The sequence below is a fragment of the Epinephelus fuscoguttatus genome, linkage group LG10 (assembly GCF_011397635.1).
Source record: "Epinephelus fuscoguttatus linkage group LG10, E.fuscoguttatus.final_Chr_v1".
NCBI classification, from domain to species: domain Eukaryota; kingdom Metazoa; phylum Chordata; class Actinopteri; order Perciformes; family Serranidae; genus Epinephelus; species Epinephelus fuscoguttatus.
The window spans coordinates 26740455-26760360 of NC_064761.1; the positions used below are offsets into that span (position 1 = coordinate 26740455).

Here is a 19906-nt window from a genome sequence, read left to right on the forward strand (position 1 = left end):
TCTTATTCAGTTTTGATTTACAAGGGCTACGGAGTTGACACATTATGGTTAAGACACACCCAATATTTATCAAAAAAAATAGAGAGCTTGCCAGTAGGTACTTGAGCAGCATCCCTGCTTTTTTGGAAACCAGGAAGTAAGTCAGGAGTCCTTGGGATATAGCTTACTCCTTGCAGGCCTGATTAAATGATGTAGAAATCTGATGGAGTTGACAAAAATCTATGACACATCTTTATAAATGTCCAACATTTAAAGGTGCTGTATTTAAGAATGTGGCCAAAACAGTTACCTCACTCAAATTCAAAATACTGCAGCGAGTCGTGTCCGCCCCCCCTTCCCCTACAGATTCGAGGTTGCTGGACAGCGGCACGCTGGAGACTGATTTGTTTGCCCATGGACGGCTGCCGTGGCAGGGCCGCGTCGCCGCGTCCGTGATCTTCGGTTTTCCAGTGGAACATTCGAGCAAGTCCGGCTTCTCTGCTGCTAATGCTGCTGCCGGGATACAGCTGAGGAGGAGCCGGCTGCTAATGCTATGTACTGGGACACTGCTAATGCTGCTTGCCGTGCTGCTGTAGCTCAGTCGTAACTGTAACTGATGCTGAGACTCTACTGACTGCGTAACTGGTAGACAGTGGTGGGTGGCGCAACAGGCCAAAACACAAATTCAAAACATAAACATGATTTGCGGACTGTAAAATATTTTTTTAAATGTGAATATTCTGGCTGTACTATTGTTGTCGGTGAGATCAGTATGTTATATTAACATTATTCCTTAGTCTCTGTGACATATTAGGATGATTTTATGACTATTTGCTTTAGATTTCTTACATATAGCTCCTTTAAAGGCTTTTACACATCTTTTAATTGTCTGAAGTTGTGAAATCTTGTCTGGGATCAGGCTTTTTTTCTGGCACAGGGCAAGTTTGAAGTTTAAAAAAACAAAAGCAGATCAAAATATTTCATAAAAGAACATTTCTTTACTGATATATAAATTCCTTCACGATGATGTTTCACACAGAAACAAAATTTGTGTGTTCATAGGTTATAATTTTAATAGCTTTTGGATAGGAAAAGATTTGCCCCGATTATCAAGAATGGATGTGTTACAACAACCTCTGTAATCGCTGCCTTAAGGGAGTGAACTTCAATGAAAGTCTCACTCTCAATGTTCAGGTCTGGGCTTGGTAGCTATGTGGCTATACAACCCTTATACTAAATAGTGGGTGAGAACGAGACAGAGAAGATGAAATGTAAGGGCAGAATATGAGAGAGTAAAGTTAGATCAAGATAGAGAAAAAAGAAAGGTAGGTGAGATGAGGTGAACAGAGGGGAGAGGAGGACAGAGAAGAAAGCCACAGGCAACTGTCCTGATCGCATTTAGTATAGGAAAGTGCACCCTTTCTGATTGTGAGTCCATGCGGATGTACCAGTTTCTTTCACAGACAGTGGGAGACAGAGACTGGAATGGAGAAACCGATCTAATTGCATCCCAAGAATGCTTCTGAGACCCTACCCATAACGAAAGTAAAGAGAAGCACACAATTAATTATCAACACCCTGTGGACCTCGATGAATCACACACACATAAACATGGCCTAACAGTGCGTGAAGATGATGTCAAAATGAACTTTCCCCCGCGCGACCACTGCGCTCTCACACGCCGTTATAGAGTGGCCTTGTTAGAGGAGAGGCAGCTGCCAAGTGTGAAGCCTACAGTGACAGTGTGTTCTTGTCTAATGACAGTCTGTCGACTGTGTCTATCTGGAGGCAAGTAAGTGAGACAGGAAGAAAGAGGAAGAGGGGAAAGATTGAGAGGCTGGCCACCGCAGCTCTGTAGCGGTCAAGGCCTAACAGCACATTCCAGTTGACCAGAGGAGAGTTGGACTGTCACGGTCAGCAAACAGAGCTGATTCATGATCCTGTTTTGTAGCTGGTGGTACATATGGCGGTTGTGACTCACCATGTTAAAGAGTATAAAAGCACTCCTGCTGTTTCTACCCTCAGTGGAATCCCTGACAGACCTGCTATCTATGCAACAACTCAAGGCTTTTACTAAATTATGGTGTATGAGTCTTCTAAAAAATGTTCTATTAAATACTGAAAAGTTCCATACACATCTGATAGCTGCACTCTCTTCTGATGGAGAACATAAGAGTACGGATGCAACAATTGATTAGGGGTCCAAGCAGCACCCTCACTACTGGAGCCCTTCTCATTCTTCTTCTTTATTTCGTTCTGTCTTTCTCTTCTTATTTTTCTCCGCTAAGTGTTTGTGCAGCAAAAACCATAAAACGAAAACTCACCAGAATTGGCAGATGGGTTATAAATTCTACCCATGACTTAGGCACAAAAAGATAGCACTGTAACAATCAAGTTTAGGTTTTCACATCTCAAAAATGGCTGGGCTTAGAGTCAAAATTCTCTCACCACATAAATCTCTCAATTCTTTTTTTAATTTTAAATTTTTTTATTGAGGATTTGCACATCACAACAATGCCACAATGAAGTTGGTGAACAATTAATCTTTAGTTTTGTAGTTTTTTAACTTTTTTGTTTTGTTTTGTTTTTTTTCTCTTAAAAAAACTATAAATCTCTCAATTCACCTGTATCTTTGCTCAAATGGTCTTCTGTTCCAAAAATACTGAATTTTGCGACTTTTTCGGAAGTTTCTCTTCATCAGATTTCTGCAAACTTGGTCATATTGTCCCGAAACTTTGGCAGGATCATCTACAGACAACTGTAGAAAGTAGATTGAAAATACATAAAATGGGAGGTTTGGGAATTGTGTGAGTGTCACTCTGGTGATTTCTTTTGCACTAATTTGTGCACTTGTTGCACTCAATGGTATAAATGTCTGTAATCTTGTCAAATGAGGAGGGCATCCCCCTGAAATCTAGGCTTATGTTCCGATTTGATCAAGTCTATAAAATTACAAAGTGGTGAAGTTCACAGAGCCCAGTGTGACATCTTCAAATGTTTTATAATGTTCAACCAAAAGACTAAAACCTGGAGATACTCAATTTACAAAAAACAGACCAGAAAAAAAATTCTATCACTTGAGAGGCAACCAGAGAATGTTTTGTATCTCATTTTTTAGTTGCTGTTTTAATTGTTTTTTTTCTCAACCAATTATTTAATCTACTAATCAAGATCTACATAAGAATCTATGTGTGGTGTTAGTTAGCAGGGCAATTAAGGATAGCAGGTGTTTTCGAAACTGGGTTAAGTGTTTTCTTCATTTTGCCAGACTTTAAAAATTCTGATACGTTACTTCAGTCCTAAAAAATAATATTAACTGATCACTGGCAAAACATAGTTTATATAATGGGTCCAAATCAGAGACTGTTCGTAGACTCCCATGTTGAAGCCTCAATTTTGGCATTTCGGCTAGGGATGCACCGATCCACATTTTTTCACTTCCGATCCGATCCCGATACCTGAATTTGGATATCGCCGATACCGATACTATTCCAATACCAGAGCTCTGTTTGCTTTAATATTATTATTATTATTATTATCATTATTGTTGATTTTCGGCCCCATCCCTAATTTCGGCCGTTGCCATCTTGGTTTGTTGGTGCCAAAAGTGATGTTAGCCTGTCACTCAAAGCAGTCGTGCCCTTAACTATGTGTGACTTCAAGCCTTAATAACATTTAAACAGGTGAGTTATACAGAAATTCATCCCCTGTACAGTTGTCATAAATGGGAAAATAAGCTAGAGACCTAAACCTTTTTTTGTACCAAGCTGTAAACATAATTATTTCTGCTGTAAAGTTGTGCATTTTAACATGGGGGGTCTATGAGAACTAACTCTCGTCTAGAGCCAGCCTCAAGTGGCCATTAGAGGAACTGCAGTTTTCACATCGGCTTCATTTTTCACCCTCGGAGGTTGCTGCTTGGTCCAAAGGCTTCAGAAAGCCAGGTATATGGAGACTAGCTGCTAAACTTGACAAGCAAGTCACCAAATACGTCAGTAGGAAATTTGAACTGGACAGCTTGATGCTGAGTGCATTGCAGGTTGGAACAATCCCGCAGGCAGCCGACTCTACGAGAGCACAAAGCCATCAGACATTCAACTTTCTGCAAACACACAAGAATAGAAACACACTGGGGCCCCAAAATTAGGTATGTTTTACTCTTAACATACACAAAAATACTGTGAATACACAACACAAACGTGATGGATATAATTAGACTTATGTAGCCCCATATATCACAGGGACACATTGTGAGTAACTGAAGCACAACCTGTGTGAGAAACAGTGGCTGACAGCTTTGTGAACCCATAAGGGCTCTATATTTATGATGTATGACACACTGGAGCACACACAGCAATAGATCACGTGACAGGTGATGGCGAAAGTGCTGCTTGCTTAAACGCTATGTGATGATAGATACCTGAGTCAGGAGAGGAGAGGAGAGGAGAGGAGAGGAGAGGAGAGGATGTGACTAATAATAACCAAACTTCCGCACGATTGCTTGCAATCAGTGTCAAAATTACAAGCCAGATTCACCTGAGTGGGCACTTTTGGCTGAATGGATAGCACTTCCCATTCACCACAAATCCAGTATCAGGTTCCTCTCTGCGGCTCTAATGCACAACAATGAGCAGGGGCTCAGTGGAAGGTGATCTGGGATCTGTGGTCGGGAGACCTTGTCAAACCTCAGGCTGTTTTCACATTTAGAACAACAGCAGGGGATGAGGTGCTACTCGGCTCTATGCAGGGAGATAAGCTCTGCAACAAGACTGGAGCTGGCAAGCACACACTGCTGCTCTCCTCTTTGAGTGACTGCTTTAGTGTGGGTGTGTGTGTGTGTGTGTGTGTGTGCGTGGCGTGTGTGTGTGTGTGTGTGTGTGTGTGTGTGAGAGGAGCTATGGGAGGCATTTATGTGAGCAGTTATAAACTGCTGCAGCTTGGACAGTTTGACCACTGTCTGCCTTGTTTGTCTGCACTGAGTGAGCAGCAACTGTGTTGTCTCACTCAAAACACATGCTCTGATGCCGATGGATATAAAAGTTATGTGGCGTGTGTGGATGTTGCATGTGCATGTATGAGACAGCTTATATCCTATTTACCAGCATATCCATGTGTGTGGGTGTGAGTGAAATTGCATTAATGATTGGCTGCTGCATGCTGAGTCAGCGACCAGGCCCCAGCTGCACAACCCGCTTCTCCTCTCCATTCTTTCCTTCCTCTGTCTCTTCCTTCTGTTTATTTATCACCTCTAATAACCTCTTCTTCAACCCAGCATCATCACTTGGTATGCTCCTTTAAAACTTTCTCCTCTCTTTGCTATTCTCATTAAACCAACACACACGTGCATATTATAAATGCAATGCACCACTCATAAACCACATCACCTATTTGAATCAAGCAAACATGAACCACGCTTCAGCAAATATGTGTGCAGAGTGAAGTTATAAACACAATGAGGAAGGAGCACAGCTACTTTCACATGCGTCACGTGACATTTACAAGATTACAAGGTGCATTTTCTCCTGACGACAGATCATAAGAGCCGGGTGAAGCATTTCAACATTTCAACATCCATTTCCCTGAGCTAAATGGTGAGCCTTTCAACAGCTTAACTTAAAGGACACATTTTAAAATGCCAGTGTCAGTAGTGACAATGGATGAGTCAGGAGATTATAACGCACCGCGGTGTTTTGATGTAACAGCGGGGCTCAAGTGGCTTATCAACAAGTTGTGTTTAATTTAACCTGAATAGGTGCCGCTCTAACTCAAGCATCAAACCAAAAGTAAAACATGATGAAAAGCACTCACTAAAACCACACAACGCTGTGCACAGAGGCTATCCCCACCCCCAACACACTCTTCTTACCTCACCACAGCATGCTCACTGACATGTGAAGTGATGGTACCATGTGGAACCTAGTTTGGTTACCATAAACACAGAAAGGTTGACACATAAAAAAAGACTCCAGTGTAGGCCAGGAGTTGATCCATCTTGACCTTATTTGCTAGCCTTGTTCATGAACCAAGTTAGGTCACCATAAAAGCAGGCATCTATCTGCACTCTTGTGTCTAGCAGTGTGCTTGAGGACACTGAATCCTTGATTGAATATATCTAAAATATTATACCGTTTCTGACAGTGAGTGGGTGGCATTAGTCTCACACGTGTACGGCTTACACATTATAACAAGGTTTGGCTGCTGTCATTTGGTACCACTGACTGAGTGCAGCGAGATAAGCATACAAAATCAAGTGTCACTGCGCTGCCTTCATAATTGGGATCCGACTGTACGGTGGAAAATGCAGAAGAGAGAGAGTAAGTGAAGATTTTTAAGTGGGTCAACCTTCATTCTTCAACCATGACTGGGAGTACTGTAAGTAACAAAACAGGAAGCTAATTATTTTCATCCATCAGTGGCAGATGTGCTCTGAAATTCAACAGCAACCTCTGCAAATAGAGCTCGATGTGAGACATGAAATAAGGGCTGCAACAAACACTTATTTTCATTATGGATGAATATGCTAATGGTTTGGATTTATCTTTCGGTCAATAAAACATCAGAAAACATTAAAAATGGCTGTTTTATCCGAGCGCTTTGTTGTAAAGACGAAGAAAAGATGCAAATTCTCACATATGAGAATCTGGTGTTATCAAATATTTAGCGTGTCAGCTTGAAAAATGACTGAAACGATCTTTGAACTAATCGATTAATTGCCTAATTGCTCTACAAGAAATAGGTCCTGTGAACAAAAGCATGTCAACTGAAGCTTATTTTGACAGACAAATGTCCATCTCTATCCTTGACAGTTATATTGATGTCTGTATGATTTCTTTGAAGTGCATAAATAGTGCTTTCAAAGTATGTCAGAGGAACTAACACTCATTCTTCACACGTCAGATCAAATCATCACAGTCCACAAAAGGTCGCGACAAGACGAGATGACACGGTGCTTTGTCCACTGATGTCTAACATTTAATGTCCATAACGTGGCCTCAGCTCTGAACCTAATTATGTGTACTCACGACTGTCTGTCATTTATCCTGCTCATGTTGTGCACACATTACTTTTCATGCATTACACACAATACATTACCAGCCCGTACCCATTGTGAAAACCGCAATTCAATCATCACTGTAAAGGTTTTAAACGCATTGCGGTTTGCTCGACTGCCAGTTTATCAAGTGAGAAAACATCCTGCATGGGTCAAGTCAATGCAATTAGCTGTGCTCAAATAAAGTTGCACTCTCCTGACAACCCACCTCAGCTTTTGTGATGTATAGCAGCAATATTCATATTGCATTAGCTCAATACAGCTGACCTAACACTGAACCCATCCTCTTCATCCCTAATGTAAGCACTGTAAAGGTGGTATTATACATGCACTAAATAACGAGGGAACGCTGGCTGATTCTTAATTCGCCTGATATAAAAAATCTCACCTCATCCTTCACAGCCCTTATATGGGGTGTAGCCCATATTGTTCCATAGGGGTCATGAGTCACATGCATACACACTGTGAGACACATATACATAATGTAAAGTGGAAAACAGGCCTCATTCTTTGCATTCTCGAGCCACATCTGGCTTCACACATGGGGCCCTGAGCTACAGTATACCGCCGTAGCATCGTCGTCGTAGCATCTACCATGTGCAGGCTCTCCACCCCCACCCACACTCATGGCAGAGTAACGAGCCACATCCTGGCTATCTGTGGAGAAGGGCTCCTCCCTGGGATCACCAACAGGGCGGAGGTGCTCAGGACTTGGGACGGGTGTAGGGAAGACCCAGGCATAGGGCCAGTCAGTCAAAGCATAGCATGAGCATCTGGCGTCTGAGTGACAAACTATTATAAGAAGCAACGTGGTGGTGGTGGTGGTGATGCTGCTTTTAGAGACACTGTGGTTTGTAAGTGCACATCCTCAGGTATATACCACACATTTCTAATGTTGCTTGTTGGTCTCATTTCTGGAAATAAAGTCATTAATATAATGTGGATGCAATAGGTCAAATGTGTAAATTTGCCACACCATTTAAACCAAGGGAAGCCATCTCTTTATGTGGCATCTCTAGGTGTATGAGGCCGTTGTGGGAAAGGCTGGAAATCAATGAGCACAACTGACAATTTGATTTTTATATAATTTTTGCATCAATGTGAACAGCCAAAAACAGGCATTCCTGATTCTGATATTGTGATATAAAATAAATCACATATACTATACCCCTAATTTCAGTGTACTTTGTATGTGTGTGTGTGTGTGTGTGTGTGTGTATGTGAAAGAGAGAGAGAAAGAGACAGAAGGGGGAGGGAAGTGGATGCTAGGAAGTCTGCATCACTTGCAGTTTGGCGTAATTACTATTAATGAACATGCTGCCATGTTCCAAAAAGTACCTAAAAGCACTAATACAAATCTAAGAGCTTCAAGGTTTTATTGACTGCTACAAATGGATAAAATGGAAAAGTGTGTTTGGATTAAATTCAGTGAGCACAGACCAAAAATAGATGCTGTTTTGTAGTGTTTGTTTCATCCCCTGTCACCAAGATATCTGATTGAAAATACCACTCTCTGGCTGAGGTCATTATTCATCATTTGTAACTAACATGAAATGCCTATACCTGTATATATATCTATGTGTGTGTGGGAATTGACCTCAAAGAACTTCTGGATTACATACCTATTTGTTACACCTGTTCAGCTCAAATGTTTGCAAGCACAAGTACACGTAGATAAGGGTGTTTACTGTCTAACAAGCACACACTCTGTCCCTTGCCCCTTTATCTTAAACCTACAGATGGATCTAATATTTGTTAACATGTGTTATACTATGTCTCACCTGCTGCCTCACATTCAGTCATGTGTCTCCAGTCACAACTCCTCAGAGATGGCACACACAGAGGCCACACTTCTGGGGCTCTAATTAGAGGAATAAGCTACTAAGTCCATTAATTAATGGTGTAAGCAAATTACCCTTGGGGAGCTCGAGGGTGATCAGTGTGCATTGGGATTGTGTGGCACCCACCTGAAACAGACTGTCTGTCAGTCCCCGCCTGACTTGCGTCCACAAAAAGGCGCAAAAGAAAAACAGGGCGATTTCGGTCCAGGTAATGTACGCGTTATCCAGAAGAGTCCGTTTGGAGAGCTCCAGACCGCAAGAAGCACAGTCTCTCCATGCGCCCAGCATGACGGTGGTGGCTCTGGTGATGAGGTCCAAGTATCCCGGCATGGGCTCCACTTCCACCGGCCCGTTGTCCCCGGTGTGGCTGCTCATCGTGGTGCGGAGCAGGGAGAACAAAAACGTGGAAACCGGAGGATGAAAAAAATACTCCAATTGAGGGGCAGAGGGAGCGCAGGGAGCGGTACAGTCCAGACTGTGTGTCTAATCCGTGAACCAGCTTGCTAGCTCACCTAAAAACGATAAAACAAGCTTATCTAACCAGCTTACCCTCTTCAGTAGCCTAATTCTTTGTTTTCCAAATTAAGACACGGGCCCATTCTTCGCGTCCAGGACAGTTTTATGAATGATAGCAGGGCCCACCGGGTTTCAACAACCACGCCGGCTGTGTGGCTCTATCTAACAATCACACAAACCAATTATCACATATGGTTTTGACAATTAATGTGAGCCATAAGCGCCTGTCTGCTGGAGGTTTCTTCTGACCATCATTCCGCTACGCACACGGGCTCATCAGCGGCAGCAGCAGCAGCAGCGCGTCCTGGTTTAGGTTAGCCGCCTAGCTAAGTTAAATCAAACGCACACAATAGTGAATGAACCAGCATTGGCTGCGGCTTCCGAGCTAAGCTAGCTACTTGAATAAATTAACCCCAAAACGTGATGGAGCTCACATACATGGATGAATTCAGCGTGAGAGGTCCGACGTTTGTGTCGCCCTTGCTTTCAAGCGCCAAGCCCAGGCAGGCAGCACATGCGATTACTGTGCCGCTGCGCTGTAACGTCTCATCTCGGTCCGTTATTCGCCTTATGTAACGTCTCTGTACCGCTTCATGAGTTAGAGCAGCTGACTCCCGACACACCGGCACACGAAGGTAAGTTATTCCAGCGAAGATAAAAGGTTGAATAAAAAGAATATTATCCTATATGAAGAGAGGTTGCCGTCGCTTCTTCTTCTCCTCCTTCTTCTTCTCCGCCGCTGCCGCTTCTGCCGCCGCTGCTGCCGCTCCGGGCTGGTCAACGTGTCCTGGGCTTCGTCTTTTTTTTTTTTTTTTTTTTTTTTTTTTTTTTTGACAAGCCGCGCTTCGCTTTCAATGGGAATCAACTGGTACGTTGTAAAGAGGCCAGCGTACGTTTATGCTAAAATAAGGAGAAGAGGGGGGTAAAAAAAGCCAAGGGGGCGTGACGTAATTAGGGGCCGCTGTCTTCATTTTGAACCCTCTGCTTGAGGATTAAAAAGGATGACTTAAAGAGACAGTGCAGACAAATGCTTCAGACGAGGCTGCACACAAGACGCTGACATCATATTAAGTGTGACAGAGAGCACCAGGAAACACTTCTCACACACTTTCACTGTTCACACAAAACCACACTGCAACACAGGTATTAAACATTTATTATCATTGCACAGGAATGCTTACATTAAAACTGTTCATTTCTATTGGAGAAACTCAAATTAATAAAGGATGGGCATGTTTCATGTGCACCCAGGGGACATGGTGATTTCTGGTCCGGTTTAAATAATACAGCCGATGTTTCAATGTGACATTTTTTTCTGACATATCAAAACAAATACATGTATGCAAGTTAGAAAGAGGAAAACTGTTGGTGTCTCAGCAAAAGAAGACGTCTTATGCTGTGGCGGTGGGAGCGTACTGCATCGCTAGTCTGTCAATCTCATTCTCCTGTGGGGACAAAAAGAGCAGAGGAAACAGTTAAACACCAGGAATAACATCTAAACCAGCTGTGCATCACATGGTTTGCGTACATAATGTTTATGTACATCTGCGCTCATCTGTGCCAAAGGTTATAGATTCAGAGTTTAATGCTCTTGTGACTTTTCTACGAGGACACCTACTACCCAGGCAGGTGATTAATTTATAACAGAGTAAAGGTTACTAAGGCTCATCAACAACTGTGATTGGATCATGTGAACTTAAATAGGCCTGGCCATAGGTCAGAGGGATCCCTTTAGAATAGAAAGCATTAATTAACATATACAATCAAGTTACCTTGGCGAAGTAGTCTTTGAGGAATGGGTGGGCTCGGTGTGCATCTTTGAGCTGAGAGAGGTACCGATTGGTTACCTGAGGGAAGACAGATGATGCAAAGATTAGGAAGTGACGATAGTAAAGACAGCCAAGAAAAGCCTCTTGAGCAAATGTTTGGAGGCCCCAAAAACCTGTTCTTTCTAAAGTTGGGGACTTTAAAATTGTGAAACAAGGTAAATATTACTGAGGTTTGTCAATGACAAAACCTGTTTTCAGGGCCTGAAAACAATTTCTGCCAAAACTTTACAACTTGGCAAAGATGGCTGCATTTGTGTTGTCCACACACTAGTTTGAAGTGGGTGAGGCTCGCTTGGAAAAAGGTGACGTTTCACTCTGACTCCGCTGACAGTTGTGGGTTTGTTTGTGTAAGCTATCAGGCCACTATATAGTCATGAATATTTAATATTACAGAGGAAAAAAGGCAGGTCAGACGGTACTTAGATATTGTAATATTGTTGATCTTTGTACTGTTGTGTTTGAAAGGGCTCAAATAGGTTTGCACTTGTGAGATTTTAAGACCTGATTTGAGTAATGAGAGTGAGACGAGGCAGAAAACAGACGCTATTCAGCTGAGTAAAGGCCAGTCTACACATCTCATGTCCACACTCAAACTGAGTTTTAGGTCACTAAAATTAAGATTTTTTTGCGTTTCTAAGATGCCAATTCTTCAAAACTCTGGCTACTGTTTATCTGTGTGGATGTGTAAAATGGAGCATTTGGGAAATGATGACGTAATCTCCTCAATCTGCACATGTCCATTGTTGCTTTGTGTAATGAGCATACGCTAGAAGCAAAAACAATGGCGGATTACCGGTTTGCTGACATTTTGTTAGCACAGCTCGGTCTACAGACTACGTTACACCTAAACTCTATATTGCTGCACCACGTCATGGACGACCAGAGGCATCTGCTGCACCCAATTCTTTTGAACGAGATGTCCAGTAGGTGTTTTGAAAAAGGTAACATTCTGTACTCTTCACTACCTTTGTAACAAGAGGAGACTAATAAAGACAGCTAATGCTGGCGAGCGTTTGTGGTCGTTTATGCATCATAGTGTGGACAAAGATATTTTGTGAAACGAAGGTCTTATAGAGAATTGTTTTTTAAAATGGAGGGCTTTCAAAAATATCTGTATACGTGTAGAAAGGGCCTTAGACAATTAATATTTGAAGATCTGTCCTAGTCAGGAAGGCATATAGGACAAGGACTGACGCATTCAACATTGGTTGGCTTATATTTAGCCAAAAAGAAAAGTTCAAAAGTTACTCTGTATTACCGTACCTAACGGTCCACATAATTCCATTTAACCTTGAGTGGGATGTGCTAATCAGTGGTTATCACAGTTCGAATCTCTTTAATGACGGCTTTGAGTCAATGGTCAGCATTCTATTGCCATTATTATCAAGTCCATCAAACGTAAGAGAGATAATTAAGTCTTTATCTCATGAACTCTGAGTTCAGGGTGTAAAACTCACACAGCACTAAACCAGTGGAAATGCTTAGATGACACTTTCCATGATACAGGACAAACGCAATCAAGAAATAGATTGGTTGAATGCTTTTGCCTGGTTTAATCAAAGCAAACACATTAAATTGCTGAGAATGGCCTTTTGCTCTCCGAGCACGGAGTGTTATTGGACAAAGATTTTTCAAGTCCTCTCTGACTGAGGATGAGTTCGTCTAAAGGAAATGGCTAGAGTGACGGCAGTTAAAGCGTTGCCCTCGTTAACAGCTTTGAGTCCAAAGTCTCACCTCGGGAGCTTTGCCCAGGTGCTGAGTCAGCACTATGAGGTTGATCAACGTCTCAGGGTGGCTGCTGTCCTAAAAGGGGGAAGAGAGAAAGACAGATGGACAGAAAATGAGAGACTCATTCCTCACAGAGCAAAGTGGACAACTATAGAATCACAAACGTTGACTGAAAGAGAAAGAACGCTGTTTTTGCTGATTTTCATATCACTTACTGGGATGAATAACTTAATGATACGGTTTTAACTTCCTCTTTCACAAGTACAACACATAACAAGGTGGTGCAGGCAGCTGTTGTGCAGTGTTTTAGCCCAATGGTAACATCCACCATGAATAGAATTATGAGTGTTGCTCCAAATGTGTACATGTGTTTGTATAAAATACTTTAACTTATGTGTCTTTTCCTATTATTTACTCAACTCCACCATTAAAAACATTTGTCTGGTTTTGGAACATATGAACATGTAAACTTGTAAAATCAAGTAATAGTCTTCCTGCATGTTGTGTCTATTAATTGACCATCAAACATCAATGGATAACCGTCACTTTGTTATTATTTAACTGGTAAAACGAGAAGAGGAAATGGAAAAAGGAAGCTCAGAGAAGCTGGACATTTGTGAAAAGCTTCATTTCAGTCAACCTAAGCAGGGGATTTAGTTTTAAGTCCTTACAGAGAGCCATCTTAGGTTTAAACAGTCAACGTAACTGAGCTTGTACAATGTTAAAATCAAAAACAGACCCCAAATGTCAAGCACTTATCGCATCTATTCAAAGTGCATTTCAACTGAGAGCGCTCATATTCTCAAAGGTGAGATGGAGCAGTGCATATTTAATATTTATTAAGTATAAAAGATGAAAAAAGACAAACTTAAAAAAAGTAGTGATGTAAAGTGGATATTTTATTGCATTCTGTAGATAAGCAGTAGGCAGAGGTCAAACCTTATCTCACTATGGATAACTGTAGACTACAAAAGAGTTTGATGGCTCCATCTGCTGTTAAGATATAAGCAGTTCAAAATGTTCAAATTGGACCTGATGTTGACGGAAGCATCAACAGAACAGGAAACGTTTGGCCTTGTTTCTGAGGCTGTGACATTAAAGCTTAGGTCTGTTGCTAAATTTAAGTAATACTTTGTCCCCCCAAATAACCATTTGTGTATCAATTACTCAACCTGTGTTATGCTGAATTTGTGGATGACCTCAATTTATGAATTGAGGTCATAGGCTGCTGCGTTTAACAACAGCAAAACCTTGTCAAAACATCCATTGACAAAATCTCACACAGCTCATTCAGTATAATCCAAGTCTCATTTATCCAGTTGTATGCTCAGTACTTCCTGAACACATTATATTACCTTGCTGTCAGACAATGGGGAAATGAACTTCAAATGAACTTATCTGTGCTCTCTTTAAAGCCTAAAGGAGGCTGCTGGTATACCACTACCTATTTCGGTAGTTAGTATGTGTTATTGTGCAACTTTGGTGTTTTAAAGGGTTAGTGTGGTTCACGAAAGTCACACAATAACACACACCACCAATCGACGCAGCAGTAGACCAGCGGTTCAAGTAGGTAAAATTATTGTTTTTGTCAATGGAGTCTGGCTTTGAAGAGAGAATAGAAACGTTTCACTTGTAGTTCAGTTCACTGTCATCCAACAGCAAGGTAAATGAATGCGTTTGGGAAGTACAGAGCATACGACTGGATAAATGAGTCTTGGATTATACTGCGGCAGTTATGTGAGAGTTTGCAAATGGATGTTTTGATATAGTTTGCTGTTGTTAAACACGGTCCCTAAGACTTCAGTTCATAAAGAATATTCTCAATATTTGGATTTTTTGGTCACTTTGGAGGCATGTAGGAAAGACAAAAGATTCCTTTACAAGTTCAACGTAACATGGGTGAGTAATTGATACACAAATGATCATTTTGGGGGTGAAGTATTCCTTTAAAAATGTTTAGGGACTAATTGATATGCTGCTGTGTGTCTATATAACACATAGATTTGGATTCGGTAACATTTCTTCGGTGTTCAGTGTGTTACACATTCCTTACATGAAACAGACTTTTTTAAAAGAACCTTAACTTAACAATAGCATACTTAATTTATTCTGCTACACTGACTGGCCAACCACACTGCTAGTCCTGAAGGCTCTGCTGATAAACCATATCTAAAAGACCATATTTAGCATTACACAAGCCTGATTCACCAAAAAAGTGTGTTCTTTCTTCTTATCTGTGTTTTATTTTCAAGTTGTGACATCAAACTGAGTTCAGAAGTTCAGATTAGCTTGTTCAAAATGTGCTGCAGCATCACTTCTAAAATAATTCTGAATGCATCCTTTAGCTAGATTTAACCCTCTATGCATATTACATAGTTGCTACATAACACGCATTAGCACCTCCAGCACAACTCCTGTTTAACAAGCATTCATTAAGGATTTAAATATAAGGGATATGACTCTGATACCAGATTCAGAAACAAGCCACTGAGAGCTTTAGCTGAATAAACTATGCATGTGTGTACACCTAAGTGTGCTGAATATGTCAGTTCATGTGTGATGAAGAGACAAAACAAGAGGGACAAAAACAGAACAAACTGTTGCCATCTAACCTTGTCGAGTGCCTCCTGTAGCACTCCCTCAGCCTCCTCCCACTTGTTCTGAGCCATGTAACAGGCCGCCTGCCCGTTGAGGAGCAGCAGTGTCGATGAGTACTTGTCCGACATCTCCTGGAAAATGTAGTAGGCATCCTGCAGCTTCTCTCCGCCCTGGAACAACAAGCAGGATGCAATGAAATGTGGGCGAAAATACTCTTATAAAACGGTGTCAGAGGTACCCAGTGCTTCTCGTGAGCTGGTGGAACTACAGTGTGCAGTATGAGCAATTTAAAGGGAATAGAGTTCTTCTGAGAGCTGCCATACTTTGGTTATGTTAATTCAACACTGCACTACTACATACTACCCCACCTGCTTATCATTTCAAACCTGACTGCAGCTTCAGTCAATCACAATACAACCTGGATGCTGATAATGTAATGAATGGGAATTTAATTTGATTGGTATATATGCAGACACATGCCCTTCTCTCCATTACGCACAGAGGGTTTACAAATTATTCATGATAGAGCGTTGACTTATAAATTGAATATGTGTATCATGATAATGTTAAATATATGTAACAAAATGCTGGTCTCCTCCTCACCACAGCAATATTAACCCAGGCTGTGGCCAGCTGGGTTAGAGTAGCATCCTCATCCTGCTCCTGCATCTTCTTCAGCTCTTTCCTGTCAATGAGAAGATGTAATGTCATCATTACAAGAGGAACACAGTCCCACTTTAAAGAGGCAGTGCATACTTTTCTGTATGCTAAGTCTCATTTTTTTTTCTCTCAGCACATTCAAAAAGCACCTAGATGTTTTCCATGAGCATTCAAACAACAAATCTAACCTGAGAATTTAATGCAAATCATCCACAGTTTGTGTGTTTTGCCATACCTTGCCAGGTCAACACGATCCAGACTCAGCAACACCTGAATGGTCATGGCCATGCTGGAAAATAATCAAAGGTTCAGGTCAGTTTGGTCAGCTTCAGGCTGTTGTATTTAAAATTAAAGCAATTTCATAAACCCAGTGACCCATCAGAGAGTCTCATGGAGCTAAACTTTAATTTACAGAACATGTTGTGGAAGCCTCAGGTGCAAAACAACCATCTACTGTGTGTTGTTTTTTTTATTTTTTTATGTTTCTGTTACACGTAACAAACTGCCAAACAAAACATTTTAGAGTATAATAACTTCAGGATGCAATTTAGTTAATCTATCTTTCATATACATTAATACATCAACCTCGTTCATTTTTGGGTAGATTTGACAGAACATTGAGTCAAAAAGCAAGTTATCTTTTTGAGAAACATCCAAACTCTTTCAATTATCATGCAAACATGATTTGCCATGATGTCATGATTAACCTGTGAAGCGGGAGCCGTGTGTAATGTGATATTTCCATATAAGACCTTCTGGATATGTCAACCTGTTTTGTCAGAATGCATCAATCTAGTTGAGATGACGATACCGTCTAAGTTGATTTTTTCTTAGTAATTCTTGTATTCATCTACACATTACTTGGATGGTTGATGACACTCCAATGCAAAGAACAAGGATGAAACAAATACCATTCTCTTTACTGTACCAACAGTTAAAGTAGTCTGCATAAAGTAATATATTTTCTTTTCTTTGTTGATACATTTACTGTGAATCACTTTGGTACATGAACAAAATCTGTCTAAGACTGTTTTAAAAAGTAAAACCTTGATCCTTTCTTACCACTCCAGGCTTTCTCCTTGGTGCAGAGTTCTGAGAGCAGCATCAGTGTTCGTCTCATGGTAGTAAATGGAGGCAGCCATGAGGAGGAAGGTGGTGTTGGCAGCATCCACGCTCTTGGCCATCTTCTTGTCTAGATCAGCAACAATGGCATCCCTGCAAAAAGACAAACAGCAGTGGGGAGATTGATCAGACAATGAAGACTCCACTCAGCACTGCATTTAGACTTGTAAAGCCTTGATTATTTAGAAGATAAAGTATATTATATTATTTGTTTAACACACTAAAGTATATAGCAGTAACCCACATACGCTTGCAACAAGCTGCCTTCCCTTCACCAAAAAATAAAAAATCTGTGACGTGGAGATAGTTTGACATTTAAAGACAAACCAACACCTTTTGTAAACTGAGGAAGATACCAACCAAAGTTGGCAGAACAGCTTAAGTGTTTTTAATGACCTCAAACAGCATCTTTTTACGCTCATCCACTACCAGCACTCAGAGCTGGCTGTATTATTCTACCAAGGTGGGCAGTATGCTAACAGCAGCAAAATCTGGGAAGGAAAAACTACTGCAGTGATGTGTCAAATCATCAAAGACATGGTTTTCATCAGTACTGTAGATTCCAGTAGATACTAAAGACCCTTACACCACAAGTCTCTGTTATGAAGGCGCTTAAGAAACTGTGCATTCATGTGTGACTGTACATCTGACTGTTATACTTGGTGCTCAGTCTAATTTGATACCTCTGCTAGTCAAATACAAGCTCTTACCTTTTGCTTTCACTGGACAGATATTCAGCAAACATCTTGACAGCCTGCAGCTCTGGTGGAGAGTTGCCCTTGATGTCATCCAGGACAACAGCATACTTCCTCTGCAACAGCACAAAACACATGTGAGGATGATCGGGGTTTTAAACTGCCAAACAGCTGTGACAGCAATGAATATGAAGTGGCTATCAGCTAATGACGAGCTCAGTGTGACACATAACATTTCTTTTAAGGAAAATGCCACGTAACAAAGGTTTACCTGGGCAATGTATGCTCTGTACAAAAACATGTCCCTCTCAACCTCCTTGTCTGGGGCTGAAGGCTTCATAGAAAAAGAGAAGAAGTTCAGTATTTCATAGAGAAATGTTCGCTAACATGTTTAGCATTGTTGCTCATAAACGCCATTGACTACAGTTACGCTGAACGGGTAAAATGGAGGAAACAGTTTATTTTAGATCATTTAACTGATGCCTTGTTAGATACTCACCTTCACCTTCTGAGCCTCGTTAATACATTGTTGATAACTGCCAATATAATAGGCATTTTTCACATCGAAGAGCTCATCAACATCACTCTGCTGCGCCGCCATGTTTGACTACAGAATTTCCTGACACGTAGCGCAAATACGTCACCTTCCAGCTTTTCAGCGAGGATTGTGGGAGATTGAGTTCAAGACCTGGTCCAGACACTAAGAGATCATATAGACAGATAAACCAATAATCTATCGTCTATTGTAATGCTCTGCAAAGACAATGTCTTCACGAAGGTACAAGTTTACCATTACACTATTTATTTGTTTTAATACCAACGATAATGTACATCAAAAATTAAAGAGTAAATACACCCCAACCACTGTTTCAATTGAAAACCACTACATATGGGTGTTTAGTGGTGTTTTTGATTGATTCAGGTCCAAAAATTGACATCTGAGTGTAATTAAATTGTCCATATTGTGTTATAAATATGCCTTGTGCAGAGGAAGACTTTAGAAACACTTATATCCATCAATGAATTTAAGGGCATCATAAAGTATTTGGTGAGAGAGACATGTGCTTGTTTTTCTTGAGAGCCCACTATGTTTGAATAGTTGTTGTTTTATTCAGGATTTTTGTATCATATGTCATATTTGTTGCATTTTAAAGGTGTTTCAATTGGCTGCTACCTTGTCCAGGTCTCTCTTGTAAAAGAGATTTTAAATCTCAATTGGATTTCCTGGTCAAATAAAGGTTGAATAAAATATGCACAGACCTGTGCTAGCCTCCTTAAAATGATGGTCACCTGCAGAGCTGGATTATCTGAGTAATGGTGAGTTTAATCTCAACAAAATCCAGCCTATAACATGTCCTCATTCATGCAGAAATTGTAGTAATATAAATGTGACGTTCAAAGGGTACGCAACTACCAGCTATCATAAGTGCCAGTTTAAATTATTCACAAAATAAATGTGGTATAATTAGAGATAAAGTAATTGCTCAATAAATCAGTTAGTCAATCCACAGAGAATTAATCTGCAATTTTTTATGCTGATTAATAACCCTGACTTTTCAAGAAAAAACAATCTGCTTTTATTTCTATGTCATAGTAAACTGATATTTTATTGCAACTGTTGGTCAAGACAAAACAAGCAATCTGAACACAATTTTCTCACGTTTTACAGACCAAACCATATTGATTAATCAAGAAAATAACTGTCAAATTAATGATGAAAATAATTGTTTGTTGCAGCCCTAAACATAATACTATCACCCACTGAAATACGTATATTACAAAAGAGAACTACCATTGTGGAATGAAACCTATTCTAATAAGACAGACACTATTTAACAATTACACATTAATCATGTAGCCTAATTACAAATCTAATTAATTTCATGT

General features: G+C 40.7%; 2 protein-coding genes across 2 annotated transcripts in view; both read right to left on the reverse strand.

Annotated features, from left to right (window-relative positions):
• The window catches only part of cers1 (ceramide synthase 1), a 42743-nt gene extending 32321 nt beyond the window's left edge, over window positions 1-10422 (reverse strand). The window contains exon 1 of the mRNA XM_049586981.1: window positions 8998-10422. Coding sequence (XP_049442938.1) covers window positions 8998-9246 — 249 coding nt within the window. The 5' untranslated portion in view covers window positions 9247-10422. The remainder of the gene's footprint in view (window positions 1-8997) is intronic.
• Window positions 10423-10524: 102 nt separating this feature from the next.
• Window positions 10525-18639, reverse strand: cope (COPI coat complex subunit epsilon). Its single transcript, XM_049586982.1, has 10 exons — window positions 18519-18639; window positions 18291-18353; window positions 18035-18135; window positions 17265-17417; window positions 16438-16491; window positions 16146-16227; window positions 15557-15712; window positions 12951-13019; window positions 11160-11234; window positions 10525-10832 (listed from the first exon to the last, which is right to left on the reverse strand). The coding sequence occupies exons 1-10, from the start codon at window positions 18618-18620 to the stop codon at window positions 10779-10781; spliced, it is 909 nt and encodes a 302-aa protein (XP_049442939.1). The 5' UTR covers window positions 18621-18639; the 3' UTR covers window positions 10525-10778.
• Window positions 18640-19906: the final 1267 nt, after the last annotated feature.